Raw genomic sequence first — 21100 nt, forward strand, 5'->3', positions numbered from 1 at the left:
TCCCGCCCCGTCCCGCAGAGTATCCCCCCCTTCCTCAGCCCCGCCGCGCTGCCGTCTCCGCCGGTTTCATATCCCCCCTGCCTTCCCCCGCCCCGAGCACGTCGGAGCGGGGCGCAGGGACGGCCGCCGCCAGGCGCCTCCTGCCTGACAGGGGGGCGGCGAGGCGGCACCGGCGGCAGCTCGCCCCGTTGCCCTCCCTCGGGCCGCCCCCACCCCGGGGAAGCTCCCCTCAGCCGCCCGCCCCCGAGGGTCTCCCCGCGGCCTCCTCAGAGGGGCGGCCCGCGGCCTTCCCGCCCTCGGGGGGCCGCCCTCTGCTCCTTCCCTGTGCCCAGCAGGGTAACGGGGTCTTTGTTAGAGACCGGGAGTCACAAAATCAAAGTTTGCAGTTCGTGATTAGCCCCTACTATCAAATCAAGAAAAATTACCTCCTTTTTTTTGCCAAAAGAGGGCACCTCTCTCTCTCCAGGTCCGGTCGCTGACCGCCTTCTGGAGGAGTCGGTCCATCTCCACCTTCCCCACACCGGGCATCTGAAGGGACATGGTGTGTGGAGGAGCCAGGCAGCTCTCCAACTGCAACGTGGTGAAAAACTGCCTTGTTTTTAAGGTCAAAGAGCTCTTGATCTAAACCTTCTGGAAAAATCAGTGTTAGTATAGAAAGAAAAAGCCCAACTCAACAATATCTGGCAATTATAGTAAGGGCGACAAAGATGGTGAGGGGTCTGGAGAATAAGTCTTATGAGGAGAGGCTGAGGGAACTGGGGTTATTCAGCCTGGAGAAGAGGAGGCTGAGGGGAGACCTTATTGCTCTCTACAACTACCTGAAAGGAGGGTGTAGAGAGGTGGGGGTTGGTCTCTTTTCTCAAGTCACAGGCGACAGGACAAAAGGAAATGGCCTCAAGTTGCACCAGGGTAGGTTCAGGCTGGATATTAGGAAAAATTTTTTCACTGAAAGGGTTATCAGCCATTGGAATGGGCTGCCCAGGGAGGTGGTTGAGGCACCATCCCTGGAGGTGTTCAAAAGACGGGTTGATGTAGTGCTGGGAGGTATGGTTTAGTGATGATGCTCCTTGTTTGTTGTGTGGGTGTCTATTTTTGTCAGTTAGGTTGACGGTTGGACAAGATGATCTTTAAGGTCCCTTCCAACCTAGAAGATTCTGTGATTCTGTAATTACTACAGTGCTGAATTCTACTTTAAAATGATTGGGAGCTGGAACTCAGCTCTGTAAAACATATTAGTATATAGACATTCTTTCCAGTGAAAGATAACCTACATATATTTTATTTTAGAAAGCGGGTTAATGAAGTATTACTACAACATAGAATCATAGAACTGTCTAAGTTGGAAGGGACCTTAAAGATCATCTAGTCCAACCATCAACCTAACTCTGACAAAAAAATAAATAAGAAGTAAGAAATTAAAAAAAACAAAACAAAACACCACACTAAACCATATTCTTGAGGACCATGGCAACCCGTCTTTTGAACACCTCCAGGGATGGTGCCTCAACCACTTCCCTGGGCAGCCCATTCCAATGCTGGATAACCCTTTCCGTGAAGAAATTTTTCCTAATATCCAATCTAAACCTTCCCTGGCATCTACTTCTTCCCCCTCATTTTCTATTAATTATGTTGCAATTAAAATGCAATGGGAACTAATGGCAAGAACTTATTAATTATAAATCTCCCTTAACAGTAGATAATCGTATATTTAGTGTAAGGGTCTCACAGCCCGTGGTGTATTTGCATTTTGGGTATTGGTGGGGGGACTGCGTGGGATTCTGTGCCGGTGTTGGATCACCAGCCGTGCGGCAACGAGCCTCCATGGCACAGAGAGAAGCCAAGTCCTTTTCCCACATTACAGAGTAAACTAACAGCTGAGGATGAATGGGACCCTCACGCTTCCTCTTTGTTTTTTCCTATTTGTCGTTATTCATAGGTGATCCGCAAAGCATCACGTTGCAGCATTTTATTCTCTCTTCATCAGTCTTCGGCATAGACTGACATATGGCAATTAAAATTAGCAGCAATGCTGGAAAACGTTAAACAGCCAAAAGAAGATGAAGACAAGACAGCAGATAACCAGACTCTGTGCCAAGGGCTAAAGGTAACCACATGCTTTGATAAAAAATGCTGGTGTGTCTTTAAATTTATTGATAGTTCTTATTAGAGAAAGAAAAGCCCCTCTCTTTCCCTGCTTTGCCAGCCAGAAGGAAGGTGGATCTCAATCAGCACTCTCCCAGCCAACAGAGGCAGCAGAACTCCATCCATCAAAGTCATTCTTGGGTGGCTTGGATTTGCACGGTGGGAACAGGAGCCTTTAACTGCTTGCACCCATGGCATCAATGTGATTGCCCAAAGGCATGTGAATAACAATCATATTGTCCAAAGAATTATCCAAAGAAAATTATTCAAAGATACTGAATTCCTTCTATTATTTGCATATTATTTCATTAGTGACAAAATAGGGGGTTTTGTGTTGGTCTTGGGCATGGAGGGACGTTTTGAAACACGATGAAGTGTATTACTAGGCATCAAAAATTGCAAGTTCCCTTAATTTGTCAAATATGATCTTCACCAAACTAAAACACTATAAAGGATGTGCAGTGATTTAATCTCCTGAAAAGTGGATTTTAAAGGACATGCTCCCTATTAAGGGATTGAGCAAGCGTGAGTTGATATTGACTGGAATGCTGAAGTAGAAAATTAGATGGCTGACAAGTATCACAGGTGTGGCACCTTTTATTGTTTTTAGCTCCTTTTCTTCCTTTACTTCCCCGGTTTTAATTTAAGCACTTATTCTAAAAAATACCTCCCTGTAAAAATGGTCACTATTCCCATTGCTCCTGGGTAGGAAGCTGGAAAAACATGAGTGTGGGGAGATCACGAACAGTGTAATGGTGCTGTCACCCATTCAGAGCATTTAAGGAAGGCTGAATGAAGAAATGCAATGTGCTCACTGGCATAAGGAAAAAAAAGTTGTCTTTTAGTTTCAGGTAAAAATAATAAGTGGTTAAACGTGTTGCTGACGTTTAAATTAACCCCAAATCAAAACCCACCACTAACCCATGTCCCTCAGCACCATGTCTACACGTCTTTTAAATACCTCCAGGGATGGTGGTGACTCCACCACTTCCCTGGGCAGCCTGTTCCAATGTTTAATAACCCTTTCAGTGTAAACATTTTTCCTAATATCCAATATAAACCTCCCCTGGTGCAACTTGAGGCTGTTTCCTCTTGTCCTGTCACTTGTCACTGGGGAGAAGAGACCAACACCGCCCCCCGGCTACAGCCTCCTTTCAGGTAGAGATCATTAAGGTCTCCCCTCAGCCTCCTTTTCTCCAGGCTGAACAACCCTAGCTCCCTCAGCCTCTCCTCATAAGACTTCTTGTCCAGACCCTTCACCAGTTCCGTTGATGGACACCGTCCAGCACCTCAATGTCCTTCCTGTAGAGAAGGGCCCAAAACTGGACCCAGTACTCAAGGTGAAGCCTCGCAAGTGCCAAGTACAAGGGGATGATCACTTCCCTGGTCCTGCTGGCCACACTCTTCCTGATACAGGCCAGGATGCTGTGGCCACCTTGGCCACACTGCCGGCTCATATTTAGCCAGAATACTTCTTGCTTTTATCTAGTGTACTCATCCCTTACAAAGCAGAAGATGCTTAGCAGTATAGATGACTAAACCTGTCGGTATAAAAGGGATTTTCAGGAATGAGAAATGTTAAAACTTTTTCCGAATCTTTCACACCAGTTACTAAAATGTGGCTGGTAAAGATAATTGTATTCCAGTCTTCTTGGGGAAGACAATATTTCTTTTATACTTAGAGAATACCCCATAGGGGTATTTTGATTTGAAGATATTTGAAAATTACATTTTATAGTTGGGGAAGTGAGGGAGAGGTAGACTGGGGTTAAAAGTCCCTACCAGGGAATCCTGAAGAGCTGTCCTCAAGAACAACTTCCACTTTTGGAAGCCACTTTGCATTTATTGGAATGCTGTTTATCTTCCAGCATTTCAAAGGGTAAGAAAAAAACGGTGGGTTTGACAGCTTAGTTTTCCAAATGGCGTAACAAACCATCAGGATTTAGAGCAAAGTTTTCTGATTGTTAATGCTTATTCACACCGGTCCTAGAGCTGCGCGCAGTAGTGGTTTGTACGTGAAAGGAGAAAAAGAGACTCAGGAATCAACCTGTATAAAGTCAGATTGGAGTCAGAATAAGAGTTAGTAAAAGAATGCAGGAGCCCCCTCACTGTTCTCCATTCTAAGCACTGGGTAATACTTTCAACTTTTTACTCTGATTAACACAACAGGGTCACAATACCTTGAAAGCACTGCAGCAACGTTTAGAAAACAGTAACTGGGAATTAGTTTGAGACAAAATTTTGATAAATGGAGAAGCAGAAAAGCTAATATATTGCAACAAGGAAAAAAAACCCAAGGCTATAAAGACTGTAGATTAACCCAGGAACTTATTTCTCCAGATTTACATGGCTCCTTTCAGCCTCCAGTTCTTTTTGCTGTTTCTTTCTTTCACCCTTCAGGATGCCAGTTGCAGTTGTTCTGATTAAAAGAAACTCAGAGGTAAAAGAGAGGGAAAAGATGGTGTGACTGCTGTCAGTGTTCAGCTAAAATTCTGACATCCTGGGTCCCAGTGATTAATTCCATAGCTTAAAACATCAGAAACTTTATTGATATCAATAGAAATACCTACAGAATTAGTTAGCATCTAGCATTGTAAAGAACATTACATCTCCATTCTAACTTTTTAAAAACACACACACTGGAGAGCCAGAGGATGTGACAGTGACTATCTATATATTACATTAATTTACTGATCTCAAGATTTAGTTCTTGGCATTGAGTGCTATTAATTTTCATTTGCCTGGAATTTTGTGTGCAGTTATTTCTGTCGCTTTGTTCATAGTTTACTGGAAGACAGGCTGGACTATCAAAACCATAGAAAGCCTCAGCAGAAGAAAATACAAGGAATCAACGTATCACTAATTGCTGAAAAAAAGCACATTGACGCAGTTAGGAAAGCCACCAAACAAGACAGCTGTAAGCTTGTTGTGTGTTTGCACACCTGGCATGGCACAGAGTGCATGGTACCTTTCTGACTTTTTGCCTTCTCCGATGCTGGATTTAGTCTCAAGTGCAGTGAGATGACTCTAGATACATCACTATCATGGTCTTGAACAAACCCAAATCAGATCATTGCTTTACCGTGTGACTCCAGTAAGAAACTGCACAATGTTATGCTGCCCTAGGCAGAAAATTTAATCTTTTCAGAATCACAAGCAACCACTTATTTTCCTTCCTTGTCCCAGAAGGGAGAAAACTGGTGTTATCCCATTATGTTCATGGCTACAGCAATGCAGTCCCATACCGAAGGGCCGTTGTGAAACTGAATTTCCCAATTTCTCCACCTTGATCTCTTCTTGTGCAGGGCACAGAGAAGCTCTGCAGAGTTTGCTTCCCATCCACACTGTGACCTCTGGTGGGTGGGTAATCACACCACTATGGGACCTTGTGCAGCTGGGCTTTGGGAGTCAGTTGAGCTTTCACAAAACATAACCAATCCCATTAGCCATTAAAATTGGCTCAGGCTTGATCAAATTGTTTTAGCCATTTGGGCACTGAAAAACCACACTCCTTCCTTCTTTACAACCTAATTAGCAGCACGGCAGAAACGTATGCATGTTATTTGCACCAGCATCTATTGACACGCATTAACAATAAACTTACATTGTTGGTGTAATGGAAAGCACTTAGTTTTGAAGTGGCACCAGAACAGATCCATTCTCAGCAGTAGTGAGAGAAATTAATCAGCAGTTTGTTGAGTAAATAAGATGATGTGCTGAATAACAATTACTTCTACAGACAATGCTATCACCTTTTTTTTTTTGGTAATTTGGATTACCTTTTAAAAATAAAAGCAGAAGCACACAAGTTTTAGACCTAAATATCATTTTAACCAGAGTGAAATCCAGTTTGATATACCAGACGTTGTGCTGTGGAAGTTGTTTTCTCCTTCTCTTTATTCATAGTTTCACTTTCCAAATGTTAGGGCCCCTACTTTTCCTCAGACAGAATTCCAGAATCCACCGATCTTCTAGATAAAAATTATTATACACAGGTCAACTACTTAACAGAATTAAGGGAAATGGGAGTGAAAAAAGGAAAATTGTGAAAAAGAGACATGAAAAAAGTTATCAATAAATTGGAATTTCAAAATACACTGCATAAGAGGAATTTTAAAATTTTATTCTGACAGCCGACGTTCCTTTGGGTCACAGCTCTGCGTTGGAAAGATCTCCTGAGTTTTCCCAGCAGAACTGATCACTTGGTGCATTTGTTCCCACCAATGGGCTTTGGAATGGTCTTCTGACAGCGAAGAACTTCAGTTAAATCATACCAAGTTCCTGGAAACCAAAAAATTCCAGCTGGAATTTAACTGGGAATGCCTCAGAGCCAGTCAAACCACTCTATGCCAAAAATAGAAAGACTCACACATGTAGCATTAATAAATTGTAACATTGTGCCTTTGTGAAGAATAACTGTCTATTAATTGTTATTCAATGTTTTAGAAGTCTTAAAGCTTTCCTCATCTAAGACATCTTTCTACTTCAAACTTCTCTAATTGTCACAGAGTGAAAATAATTAAAATGAGATCATACTCTCTTAAAAAGAAAGTGTAACAATGGCTACGAAATTATGTGTTTTCAGAGCACACTGCTCCATTTTCATGTTACTTTCCCTGATCCCTGTCTTTTCAGGCTCATCAGGGATAAAATTGAACGGTTTCTAGTGTAGTATAAAGATTCTGTGCACAGAACAGAGGGAAGGTGGAAAGCAGAAAGCCATCTTCCCAGCTGTTCTGTGGCTGTTCCGGCAGCACTCGGACCCCTGCTTGGCTTCATATTACTTGCAAAGTTCTCAAAACCAGATAAAGCACTAAAAATTATTAGTTGACCTCTAAACTGCCAATACGAGCTAAGAAATGAGCAACTTAAATAGCTAAGTTCCTGGTACTTGCTGTGAGGAGTGCATGTAGAATTCCTTTGTGTTACAGGAAAGGCTATTCCGCTATCTAGCTCCATTTACCCTTGGAATAAGAGACTGTGCAATAACTTCCCCAACAATAATTGAAAGTCATAACCTTTTTAACTTGAAAGACCATCTCGTAACTGCACCACAGACCTTGAATATAACTGGAGAGGGTAGAACATCAGGGAAAGGGTAGAAAAGATGGAAAAGGAGCAGTACTTCGTAGTGTTTCTCTGTGGATTGGTCTCTGACAGAGTAGGAAAATGGAAGGAAATTTCTCCTTGCTAACCAGATGCTGCAATGATGTCCTAAACACACCCCTTTTCTGTGGTAATTTTTCAATGAAATAAGGATAGACGTTAGAAAACCATTGGGAAGTACCTCCAGAGCATCTTGGGGAATGACACTGCAAAATCCATGAAGTAGCCCTGGAAGAGCTACCCAGTCAGATTATTTGGGATCCAGAGGGAATTATGAATTCTAGCATCACAGAATCACAGAATAATCTGGGGGAAGAGACCTTTAAAGGTCATCTAGGCCACCCCCCCTGCAATGAGCAGGGATATCTTCAACTAGATGAGGTTGCTCAGAGCCCCATCCAGCCTGACCTTGAACATTTGCAGGGATGGGGCATCCACTACCTCTTTGGGCAAGACTTCCATGCTGCAGGACCAGTTGTTCATACATCCCACAGCACTGTTTAAGACTACTCTTCTGCACCCAAGGCCATCCACTTCAATTTAGTGTTTTGGATGGTACCTGGTGTCTGCTAGTGGGGGGAAAGAGAGGATTAGGAATAACTGATGAGAAGCCAAATACCACAAAAAGCTAAACCGGCAAATATTAGAGCTTGCATTAGAGATGATAATTGCAAAACAAAGGTCCAATCCAATTTGAAATGTGCACACTTAATAGAAGATGGAACAAAGGATATATAAACAAGATTTACTTTATTTTTATTTAAATTTTACATACAGTAACTTTTATTGCAGCCACTGAGGCCAACTAGTAAGTGTCACAGAACAGTAAATTTTAAATTCACTACTAAAAATGCAGAATCTCTGAGAACAGTCTACAGTTGTTTTAATCTTGAAAAGCATATTAAGGACCACAGTAAAGAAACAGCATATAAAAAGGTATTTAAAAATGCAATGTTACAAGTCCATTTATAATAACATGGTTACAGATTCTCCAAGAATCTCCCCATTATCAACATTTTAATGTTTCTTTCAACAACAAGTTAGCCATTATAACAGACGTTACAGTTTAAAAAACAGAAATAAACAGTCTTGCAAGTAGCATGGCAGGCTCAGTGTCAGGGTGAAACATCACACGATACTGGAAACGTTCACGATGGAACCCACATATTTCCATGTGTATCAGGGGCATTTGTGTAAGGAATATTCCAAATCCACGGTTGATCTGTAAACCAAAACATGTTCATGATAAAATCAGTTAAGTGTAAAATTTTGATGTTCTTCCTCCCCTCCCTTTGGAGGAAGAGGATGGTCAATATTTCTACTGGTTTTCACATAACCTCATGTACAATTTCAGTTTACTGGAAATTTTTATTCAGCTATTGTGTAAAACAGTGAGATTTAGAGTTTTCGAAAGGCTTCCCTTTCCCCCCAAATATTATTTTAAATATAATTATAACAACCCAACATACTTCTCCACCAGCTGTAAAATAATTGTATTTCAGACAATATACAAGAAAAGTTATGCAGCCAAATTTTGTTTCGGCCCACAGGCAGCAGGTTTTGTGCTGCATATCTCTTAACCCAATGGAATTGAAGTGCTGTAACATTTTTTCATGGGGATAGTAAGAATTCAGTATCTACGAATGACCCTGCGTGAACTCTGAAATGTTCAAATTCCCACCTCGCTTCTTCAAACAATGCATTTTTCGATGAGCAAGAGGCTCGCAGCAGACAGTTCCCTCCCTCCACTTCTCAGAAGGCAGAAGCTATTCCCACTCTTGGGAAGGAGAAGAGGCAACACAGCAGGAGCCAACTGCTCCGCAACCTGCTCCGGGCTCTTCCTCCTACCACATAGACGTTGTGGCAAAGCAGCTGGTCTGTGAAGCCAAGCTATTGTTCTACTTCTCTCACGCTACTCCTACTGAAATGCACAGAAAATGCCTTCAATCCTTTCCGTGATTTTTCTCATCTAAGAAGTTTATATAAATCTAACTGCTCCTTTTCTTCATCTAAAAAATGAGCCCTGAAGGATAGACAATGACATTAATCTGTACGATGCATAAGCTGAATTGTACCGAGGACGACGGACTAGTTAATTTATCAAAAACGAGCTACTCTTCTACATGATATACTATGTATAATTGCTAAAGATGATTTGCTACATGCTTATCGATTGAAATTTTAGATAAGTTATTGATTATGATTACTGTGGCCCAATTTTAAGTTTACAGTATCCAGTGCCAGCTCTCACAGTCGGTGATAATTACTGTAGCAAGAAGAGGAGACTAAGAAAGTGACAGAAGCAGTAACGAAGGGATGTATAAATTCCACAACAGCACACTGACAAGTACCACACCAGTTAAACATGGGGCAGGGAGAGTGTTCCTACCAAGGACTCATTATTACTTGCTACTAGACTGCATTTAATTCTAGTGCTGTACTTCCATATGCCACAGTGAAACATATCCCACCTAGGCATATGTTTTACAAAAGTCTCTGCTCATGCTACTAAGAGGGTAACAGGAAAATGTTTTAAATTACAAAATTAAATCTGCTTGACTTGAAAAAGACTTTACCTGTAGTTTATGAAGACTGATAGGAATGTTACAAGTCACAGGAACGTGAGCAGAAAAAGAACAGCCTGTGCAACAAATGCCATCTTTCATGTTATTATAAGACAATAAAAGCAAACATCCATATCTTCCCCTGATTTAAAATCATGATATAGCTTCTAAGTGGAAGAAGCAGTTAGCTAGTTTTTGGTTACAGTGGATAGGTGCACAAAAAAAAATATAAAAGGCATAGGAAACTGGAAGAAACTATAGCACTTAATCATAGTGCACTGCCAAAAAACGTCTCTAGGTTTCTGGGTCAACTGCAGGATATCTAGACTTTGAGTGATCTCTTAAAAAACCCCACAAAACCAAACAGTAGCAGCATGATTTCCCTAAGCTTCTTTTATCAGTCTTCTGCTTGAAAGCTGTGTGTACCTTTCATATTTTAGGTAAATACCTTGTCACATAATAAACATTATAGTTATAAGAATGGGTACCGAATAAAGCAAGTATTGGAGAAAGCACTGAGGATTTCAAGCATCTGTTCAGATTTGATCTCTGACCTCTATCTATGACATCAGAATAAATCCAGTCCCACTCAAGCACTGGAACCTGTCACTTGGAGTACATTATGGAGTGTGGACCTATCTATCTTTGCTACCATCTGCAATTACTTAGTTTAGTTCAGCAAAACATACAAAGGAAGACTTACATGTACAGAAATAACTTGTCACCCTTTAAAGCACTCTGACAGGCTACAATACCTAATTTAGTTCTTTTTTATTGTGACTACCTTAATAAAATTTTCTGAAGGTAGCTATCAACGTACTTGAAACTTTGTTCTATTAATGGGATGCTCTTGGTTTAATAAAACACCTGATAATATTTTACTAAGCCATGTGTAAACTATTGCTGAAAAAATATAATTCAGCTATTTTTAAAATGTCAGACCCATTTTAAAATTAATTTATCTCTTAATAGGAGCTATAGCAGCAGGAGAAAGACAATGACTGTGTATAAATACTGTCTGACCATACCTGCTTATTTTTGCACACTAAAATGACTGCCAGACTTTTGAAAGTTAAATCCTTTGATCTTCTGGAAAAGAAAAATGTTAACTGTTCCCTATTTATAGCCCCACTATATATATTTTTAAAGTGTGCTCAATGTACCCACCTTCCACAGCTTCCAAGTTCAGTTCTTCATTTCTGATACCCTCATTTTGCCTCAACTGCACCTTTTGGGAAGTAGTGTTGTGTAGTGACCCAGTACCACTGCCTCCCCCTTGCTTCCTTTTAAAAGCAGCGGAACTCAAGCACTAGAGTTAGCACACCTCAAAATGAACAGGGCTGTTCCTACCCCACCGCTACTTAAAGATGATCTGAAATCTCAGACAAAGCACTATTTCAGTTATGCTCAGGCAGACTTTTGAAGATTCTCTCATCACATTTCATTTAAATGAACAGACAGGCCCTGGAGAACAAAACAAATTTTTTCAAGTAGACCTGATTAATCACTCAAAGAATCCTCCACATTTTGAGATAATGTTACAGAATATGAAAACATGAGCTGACAATGGCACAAGGTTGTTCTGCAGATTTTAACAATAGTATTTTACAAATGCAGTATATTGTGTAGGTCAAAAACATGCCGGCAAGCCACCTCAAACTTCATGTTCTCATAAGTATCACAGATGGCAGTACAGTATGTACAGCCAAAACCAGGATAGTTTTTGAATTACAGTAACATGAAATCGAATAGTAAAGTATAAAATACAATTAAAGCATCATTGTGATCCTCCTCCTACAGTTTAAAATACAAGTCTGTTGCACTGTGAGTGGAGATCTGAAGAGCAGCTATTCCTGGTTGATTTGTAAATGCAGAGACTGGATTCTTACATCATCTTTCACAGTATTTTATGAGTCTTCCAACTGAAAAATATAGCTTTGAAGTGTTCATATATGTAGAAAGATTAGTCACAAATAACCAAAGTCATTCTACACATATGTTCTAACATTGCAAACTTACTCCCTGCTGCATGAGGCTGGGAAGTTCTCCCTTTCAGCATTTACAGAAGACACACACTTCAATCTCCTTTCTTCCCTCCCTTTGGATGAGCATGGCATTTAAAAAGGAACTCATCTTGTTCCTCCCAATGCAATAATCATACCTGAAAGATCTCAAAAAGGGGAAAGGGCAGATGGGGTATAGGAGTGGGATTCTATAATAATATTCACAAAGAAGGTAGTAATTCCTGAAGGTGAGGACAATGACCACTCACTGGGGAAAAAAGAAAAATAAACCAATACCCAGCACTGCAGTTTAAAAGCAGGATTTGCTTTGTTTCTCAGAGTGGATGTGATACGAAAAAAAAAAGTCCTTTGCACTTTTCTGAGGCCTTTCCCAAGTTCTTCTAAAAAAACCTAATGTACTTATGAATTAGAGTTTCAAGTTCCCCCCGTACAACAGAAGATTTCCTCAGTCAGTAAACTGTGTAGTGTCTAAATCACAAATTAAGTGATATTCCTCAACTACAGCAAGCAGTTTGTACTTTCTCCCATGCAAAGTTACAAAAAAAAAAAAATCATAGGGCTGTATCCCTTTGTGCAATGTAAGTCTGTTGTAAGAAACTTCTCAATAATGTAAAACAAAAGTGACAGGAGAATCAGTCCTCAAGCACTCTAAATGAAATGCTGTGCTTTCATGAGAGGATCAGGTCGATTTGCATTGCTAAGAGAGATAATATCAATATCACAACTGAGATGTGACAATGGAGCTCAGTGAGAAGATAATTTTATAGGCCTTTCCCAAGTTGTTCTAAAAAAACCTAATGTACTTATGAATTAGAGTTTCAAGTTCCCCCCGTACAACAGAAGATTTCCTCAGTCAGTAAACTGTGTAGTGTCTAAATCACAAATTAAGTGATATTCCTCAACTACAGCAAGCAGTTTGTACTTTCTCCCATGCAAAGTTACAAAAAAAAATCATAGGGCTGTATCCCTTTGTGCAATGTAAGTCTGTTGTAAGAAACTTCTCAATAATGTAAAACAAAAGTGACAGGAGAATCAGTCCTCAAGCACTCTAAATGAAATGCTGTGCTTTCATGAGAGGATCAGGTCGATTTGCATTGATAAGAGAGATAATAGCAATATCGCAACTGAGATGTGGCAATGGAGCTCAGTGAGAAGATAATTTTATACAACAAAATGGCAGTACTCATCTGAAAGATTCTAGAGGGAAATAAAAATCTCATTATTATCAAAGGCACAAAGAAATTTTATTTATAAAGATATCTTGCTAAGTAAGATTGGCTATTGTGTGCATGCTTCCCAAATACCAGACTGGATCATCCGTTTTCCTTCCAAGGAACTCTCAAATTACACTGCTGGTCTATACATTTCTTTTATCTTAGTATCATCAATACATTCAGCTTTGTCACAGTATGTTTTGTGACAGCCTGAATCTGTTGTTTAACAACAGAAGAGTTCAGGAGATTGTTGTATTTATCCATCAAGATATTAAGTAGTATTATCAGCTACCAGATAATTCTAATTTTTTAAAATTCTTTAACTGTTTTGCCCTGAAGATGCATCTGCTGCCCACCTGCTGTTCAGCTGACTACTGGAGGTAAGTGCAGTTGCTCAAACCAGCAATTGGCAATGAGTTAGTAACATACATGTTGCATGTAACAAATGTTATCTGCTAAAAATTAATGAGGTCCTTTGTCACTTCACAGTCAGAATGATCTTAATCTTTATTTTAAAACGAGCATGTTATTCCCTGCAGCAAGGCAAAGATGCAAGCTATGTTTATCTTGCATAATAAAACTGTTCTGTGCTGGTAATTTAAAACAGTTGGGAAGAAATCGACTAAAGGGAAAATGCCCACATGAAAGTTCTCTGTGTGACCCTAACTCTGATCTATTAGGAAGACATACTGGTACATCTCCTCAAACTTCAACTATTAATTTTGCACTCTGCACGAGACAGATCAAAGCACAGGTAAGTTCAACAACTAGACTGAGCACCATACACATATCCTGAAAAGAATAACCAAAATAAAGTGCTTCTTAAAATTCCTGTGTTGACCAACTATTGAAGTAAAATACTGACCATATGGCAAATTTGCCATCTCAAGAAAATGCTCTCAACTAAGAGTCTGAAGCATATTTTGGAAGATCCTTCTTAGCCAAACACAAGCTTTGAGCTCAAAGAAATTGGCTAGTAACACGTGGCAAATCAGAACAGGCAATCTAGGGGCTTCTTCTGGTCATTAACCCTATCAAATCAATACATGGAAGTGATCAAACTAAATGGTAACTCTGGAATTCGAGTTTCCTCTCATACAGAGTGTTAATTTCTACATGTTCACTACAAAAAGCTTGAAGGAAGAAAGGTTTTGCTGTGTACTCAAATGTTACACTTGAGCTCTGGGAGTCCACCTTAGGAAGCATCTGAAGATCTCTTAAGACAGCTTGACACCAATCTCAAATTGCAGGTTTACCAGTCAATAACAATGCTTTTGGTTCCACCAAGGAAGGAAAGAGATGCCAATACAGACTGAGATTGGTTCCAACCCCTGCTCCCCACCCTGGTATATGAACTACAATGACAATGACTTTGAGTTCTCTAAAAATTTCATATAGGACTTTGCCCGTAGAGTTCTTTCAAACTCTAGAAAGTAGGTTCCATGTAGCTATGCAATATGAATCAGAAAAAAAGGAGGTTATTGAAACATGCAAATTACTTCCCCAGAAGTCTTCTTTCTTAATTTCTTCAAAAATATTTTAATTACTTGATAGACACAGTGATGAATTCTACAACTTTGGACAAAAAGCAAAGGTGGGAGAAAGGTAGTGACCACATACAGTGACATCTTCCCAGAATTTATCTGACCTCCTAAGGATATAGCAGGTCCCTGTAAGGAAACTCAGAGTAATAAAGGATTCCTCTAGCTCAGCTGGACAAAACACTGATCTCTTCTGTTATGCACTCTGTCACTACTACAAGGCAGGATAAATGAAAACTATCCCCACTTTTTAAATAATAGGATAAGCACAAATATCTAAACCTACAAGAGCTAGAGGTAAATATGCCATGAAGTTTTTGTGTTTATCCAACATAAAGGCAGTTTATGTGTAATAAATGAGATGGAGTGTTACCAGTTTCCTGAAATCACTACACGTATTTACCGATGTAATTTCACCATACTCCTAATTCCCACTCACTGAAAACTGGACAAAATATCAAGCACTGAATATCTGAAGTTACAAGGAAAAGGCCAATTTGCTCTTCCATGCGAGTGTGACAACAGAATATTGAATGGTGAGCAGGGCCCTTCACAAGGGAAAGCACTATTCCTATGAGATGTGTTACAGATCCTTTCATGCATCTTTAAGAAAACGAAATCACAGCTGTCAAAGGTTGAAAACTTCAGCTAGAGAACTAATGAATTGTTAAGTGGACTGTTCATTTCTCTACAATGCTTCAACTTGCATTAAAGCAAATTTCCATCTCATTTATCCACCATTCTTCCAGCCTCTCATAGCATGATTTAGCCTCCAGTTATGAAGGGTGAAATAGATTTTCCCACTGGAAAATAATGAAATACATTTTAATATCTTTTTATAAATTGTTAGAATAACTCAGGAAAGAAATCTTCCACAAAGAACAAAATATCCAATGACTAATGTAAGTCATATAATTGGCATATATGGAGAGCAATATGTAGTTTCACTCTAATTTAGATTAATCTGAACTGAGCTGGAACTTGTCTTATTTTCCTGAATATACATACCTTTTCCGTATACTATCAGACAATTAGACAGTTTCTCTCCTTGACTTAAATACATACACTGAAGAGAAAATTGAATGAGAAATAACTTGTTTATCAGAAATTACTTACCCCCCTACTTTATGGGGTTCTCTTTCAGAGGGTTTAAGCAGCTCCAGAGCATTTTGAACTAAGACCTCAGAAAAAGCTTATATAAATTCCTGCCTTGTAACCCAGTAGTAACTCAAAGAACTGCTCATAAATATATTTTTAGCTCACCCCCTTTTCAGTAGCACTATAAGAGAGTTTTGTAACAAGCACATGACAAATAAATCTGAAATCTGTCAGAATAATAATAATGCAGAGAAACATTTCACTTGCTGAGGTCTCCCTACGAAAGCAGAAAACAGCCAATTAAGCAGAAATCACACTTAAATGTAACTAGAAAATTAAGTGTAACTCACTAGGAAAAGAAGCAGATGAAGTAGCTTGAAATACTGAAGCTTACTATAATACAACGACAATATGGTTTACAATACATGTAAGCCATAGATTCACTGATACATTGAGCTAATTCATTAATCACATAATCATTACTTTCTGAAATTTTTTAGGTCTCCAAAAATAATTTTTTTCAAGCGTTACAGTATGGTTTGTTGTTGGGGCTTTTTTTTGGTTGGTTGGTTTTTTTTAAGTCATACTATGTAGTTAAAATGAGCTACTTGACAAGAATATATTTCTGGCATGATTTCTCTCACAGAAGAAATCTTACAAACTCCTCATCTGAACTTGAAGTGATGATGCTGCTACCAACTGTGGTTTGAGACCCAGTTAAATCTTATTCTTTGTTCACTTCAGGAAGATAAAATGACTCCAGTTGGCTCGAGGAGATGGAGTTTATCTGTGGCTCTGTGCAAGTTTGAAATACAGCTGGAATTTAAATAGAAGCAACAGGAAAATTTTAAATGTGTCACAGAGGCGATGTATCATAATTACCCCACCAGTGACATATTAAAGCACATCAATACATTCTTCAGTAACTACAGCTTAGCCTATGATTATGTTTTAGTGGAGGATAATGCACCTTTCCGGGAGAGAAAAACAGTGCAAAACCAAGAGTTACCTGTCTCTCAATGACCTCAATTTATATTCTTTAGGAATCTTAGGAAGAGGAGAATGAAAATCTTCAGGATTGTTTCTCCAAGAGATCCTATTTTTCTGTTTTGTCTAAACTTCAGTTTTAGAATGCAACTCACTAACTAATAAGGGAAAGGTGGGCAAGTCTTCTGTATTTTTTCTCCTCGCTGTTACATGGACTGAGAGAAAAGTAGGACAGGGACCAAATTATTTCATTAGTATTGAACTTAAAGGACTTCAAAAGACTGCAGGTCAACCTCATGAATTATTATGGCTGAAGCCAGACAGATTATTTACATCATTTACTGATGACTTTATCATTGTACATCCTGAGATGTATTTTATTGCTTTTCAAGATGTATTTACTTCACTCTACCAGTTTTCACGCTGGAAGTCCAGTCCCATCTGACTAAAACCAATTAATATGACAAAAAGCCACTGTGACAGAACAACAAAAAATCTCTGCAATTAAATTATTTCCACAAAGTAAGGAACTGTTTTTCTTTCACTTTGCTACATTATATAATAATATAATTCTGTAACATTAAGTATGCCTGATCCAAGATTCGAATTTGCACAACTACAGGAAAAAACAAAGTATTTTGGTATACCTGTCTCCTACTTTGAATTTTACATAGCAAATGCATAGCCCTGCTCCTGACCATCTGTGCACTATTCCACCTGCTTCTCCTCCCTTCTGCTCCTGATAGGATTTTTCTGTTTATATGAAAGAGATGTGTACTTTGCTTTCCCATGGTTAGAGAGTCTGAGTTCATGGAAAATCCCCCTGAACTTTTTCTCCTTCAATTATAGGGATCAGTCAATATGGTTTCTTTACAGAAAGCATAATTACTTGCATTTCTGCTTCTCAAGACTTTATTAAAATAAATCTAGCTATATCATTCTCCAAAGACTTCGGGAGTTGATAACTATATTGTTAAGGACAGATTATTTTATGAGTCCATCCCATAATATGGGAATTCTTTAAACATCTTTGCAATCAGGAAGCTGGGGAGCTGAAACAGAATATTCAGTAAAGAGATGTGAAAATGCACAGGCAGCTCATTTTGCTTCCATTGCTAAAGCCCAGACAGCTTAAATTCTGACATCTGTTCACATCACGGGAGAAAGTTCAGACCCAGAAGCTGGATCAAACAAGTCACAGTCAAACAAGCACTCTACAGAAATAAGCTTTCCTTGCAAAATGTTTAGAAAGTTATTTAGAAAAAGATCTTTACATTTAGTTGAAATATGCATGAAACTCACTGACAGTAGGTTAAATTCAGGATTCTGATTTTTAATCTTTGTTTTAAAATTTCCAAAAATTTAAGTATGACCTTTTAGAAAAATCTTCAAAAGACCATCACTTTGAGGATTAGGTACCAAGCAGGCAGTGCACACATGTCCCAGAGCACAACAGTTAAACCTGGCTGTACGTGAGAATTCATCCACAAGTGTAGATGTTCACAGGACTTACTGGAACATCAGCTCATACCTGACCATTTATATTTTTAAGAAGAATTGAAAGCCAGATCAATAATAATGATAGTATGTAATGATAGCAATGAACAGGTTGAGAGCTTACGGGTGAAAAATCAGAGGTCAAGCCAACAAAGGAAACCCCATGGTAGGTGTTTACTACAGGCCACCTAATCAAGAGGATGTTGCCAAAGCATTCTTACTTCCACTAGAGGAAGCATCACGCCAGCAGGCTCTTATCTTGCTGGGGGATCCCAGTCACCCTGAAATGATGTGTCTTTGCTTTTATGTAAGACTCTGTAAGTCTGTTTACTACTTAGCTTTTAAACATTCTTTTGCCCCACATCATTTGTTAGTTTAAAAATCTACAGAAAGATGTGAGTTGCTATAAACACTATCTTTCCTGAACTCTTTGTTACTCTCTAGCATTTCAAGCTCTCCTGTAGATGTCTTTTTTAGATCACAGCTTCTCAAAAAGAGAAGTCAGTTATGATCTTTTCACACTAGTTTTCAGAACAAAAATATAAAAGTGTACTCTTCCCAAATATTGCAGGTTGCACATCAACATCATTATCCTCAATGTATTTTTAGGCTTTCGAACCATCATCACCCCATAGCACTTATCACTTTCTTGATTTGCATGTTCTAGAGATAGTCTCAGAAGCTGAGAAGGTTGAGAGGTTGAGATTTTGTAAATCTCTTCAAGTGTTATGAAAAATATCCCCTCTGTCCCTCCAAGGAGGATTCCAACAGAAATCTTCAAGAAAATGAAGTCTGAAACTATGAAATACAGAATGTATCAAAAGCAACTCCTCTTTCTTCTGATTTGCAGCAATTCTTTCACGTTTCCTCTATATTGTTTCTTTCACATCCCACTACCAGAGGATTGTTTTTTTCCTCACACCTGCTCTCTTTCAAACATTCCTTTTTCAACGCCCCCTTCCCCATTAGTTCTGCAAAAAACATTTTGATTCCATAAAGAATATCTATTTTCTTAATACATACAAGAATCCCAGAAGAGGAATGAAAAAATAGTATTTAGATTGTTGATCCAAAACGTAAACAAACAACAAAGAAAAAAATTAGAGTCAAAAGACTACATAGTTGCTTTCTTTGAAGTCACCAGCAGAGTGTGGGACTGATATAATCTCAAATGCAGTCATGCCACCAAAATGTTAAAACAAATCTTTGGAACATAGCAGTGTTCAAATTAGTTTGCTCCATATATAATACACCTACTTCTCTTCCAAAGTCAACCTTACCTTTGCTTCCATACTGTTCTGGTGGCAGGTCATAAGGTACAGGAAAATATCTTGCTGAATCATTACTTTCTGAAAGCATTTTTCCTCTCACACGGAAGTAACCTTTTTCCAATCCCTACGAAGGAAAAGAAACACACAAAGACTTATTAGTTTTTGGGGAAAGAGAAAAGCCTAATCTACAATAGATTCTTTTGCAGTAAGAGTTACTTTAATAAACAAAATGTTTTGCCTCTAAGATTAGATACTTCCTAAAACACCTTCCTGTCTTAAGAAGCCAGCTTCACTTATTACTACTATTTTAGGCTCTTCTCTTCCTTTTTCATTCATTGGCTTGGCCCCTCATTGGATATACTCTACCTTCTCAATCCCGTACTCATAGTCCACTACGTAAACATGCTCTGGCCTTGCCTGTGTGAGCAATTGATCTGAATTGCCTAATGTCTTCGCTAAGACCACATGGGCAGCATATCCCAGTACAAGATGTTGCGCCTTTTGCATAAAACGAGACAGACATCGGAATCAAATTTTAATTATTAAGCAAAATATTAAAACCTTCGGTGTTTAATATTTAAAGGTAAAGCTTTAAAAAGCTTTTTCGCTGTTCAGTTTCATCCTGACCACATTAGTTATATGTTGAATGTGCTTTGTTAACTGAACTGAAATTCAACTTTGAATTGAAAATCAACAAATCTTCAAACGTATGCTTGTCAAATATCTTGGATAACACCATCATTATACACTAAAAAAATTATTGAAGATTTAAAACAGCTTGCACAAAAGTTTCAAAGACTACACATATTAGAATTACAGTGGATTTCAAACAAGGTTAAGGACTGCAAAAAAAATAATATATATAATGCAATACAATACTAGGACAGATAGATTTAAAGCAATTGAAGTAACTTTGGCAGATGATATTGTTTTCCCCCTCTCCAGAGAAACTAGATCCCATTCATCATTTTTAATGACAAAAGCAAATCTCCAATACTGATAATAATGCAATACAATACAAGGACAGATAGATTTAAAGCGATTGAAGTAACTTTGGCAGATGATACTGTTTTCCCCCTCTCCAGAGAAACTGGATCCCATTCATCAATTTTAATGACAAAAGCAAATCTCCAATACTGAGATTTCCAATAACCTATTGTCAATCAAGTACAATTTGATTAGAATACAGTAAAAGCTTAAAGGCTATTAAGCCTTTATTATTTATTTCTACAGTGTGGTTGGTTTTTTTTGTTGGTTTTTTTTAAGGTTGGACTCAATGATCTCAGACCTTCCAACCATGGTGATTGTGATTGTGACATTACCAAACAATCATATTTTTCTTTCTAAAATCACAGAATCATAGAATAGTTTGGGTTAGAATGGACCTTTAATCTGTGCCCATCTTTCTTGTAAGTCCCCTTGAGGTACTGGAAGGGGCTATAAGGTCTTCCTGGAGCCTCCTCTCCTCCAGGCTGAACAACCCCAACTCTCAGCCTGTTCTCACAGGAGAGGTGCTCCAGTCTTCTGATCATTTTTGCGGCCCTTTTCTGGACCTGCCCCAACAGGTCAATGTCCTTCCTGTGCTCCAGACTTGAGCTGGACACAGCACTCCAGGTGGGGTCTCCTTCCAACCATGGTGATTGTGATTGTGACATT

General features: G+C 38.9%; 1 protein-coding gene and 1 long non-coding RNA gene across 3 annotated transcripts in view; one reads left to right on the forward strand and one right to left on the reverse strand.

Moving 5' to 3' along the window:
• The first annotated feature begins 320 nt into the window (after positions 1 to 320).
• LOC106890913 lies at positions 321 to 6555 on the forward strand. The gene is made up of 3 exons (XR_001412592.1): positions 321 to 604; positions 1937 to 2104; positions 6276 to 6555. It is a non-coding gene; the product is annotated as an uncharacterized LOC106890913 (long non-coding RNA).
• Positions 6556 to 7981: 1426 nt separating this feature from the next.
• The window catches only part of TDP1 (tyrosyl-DNA phosphodiesterase 1), a 40457-nt gene continuing 27338 nt past the window's right edge, over positions 7982 to 21100 (reverse strand). For both annotated transcript variants that reach the window (XM_014947087.1, XM_014947088.1), the window contains exons 15-16: positions 19454 to 19568; positions 7982 to 8470 (exon numbers count right to left, since the gene is read on the reverse strand). In XM_014947087.1, coding sequence (XP_014802573.1) covers positions 8397 to 8470; positions 19454 to 19568 — 189 coding nt within the window. In that variant the 3' untranslated portion in view covers positions 7982 to 8396. The remainder of the gene's footprint in view (positions 8471 to 19453; positions 19569 to 21100) is intronic.

Source organism: Calidris pugnax, unplaced genomic scaffold (assembly GCF_001431845.1).
Source record: "Calidris pugnax isolate Ruff unplaced genomic scaffold, ASM143184v1 scaffold127, whole genome shotgun sequence".
Lineage (NCBI taxonomy): Eukaryota > Metazoa > Chordata > Aves > Charadriiformes > Scolopacidae > Calidris > Calidris pugnax.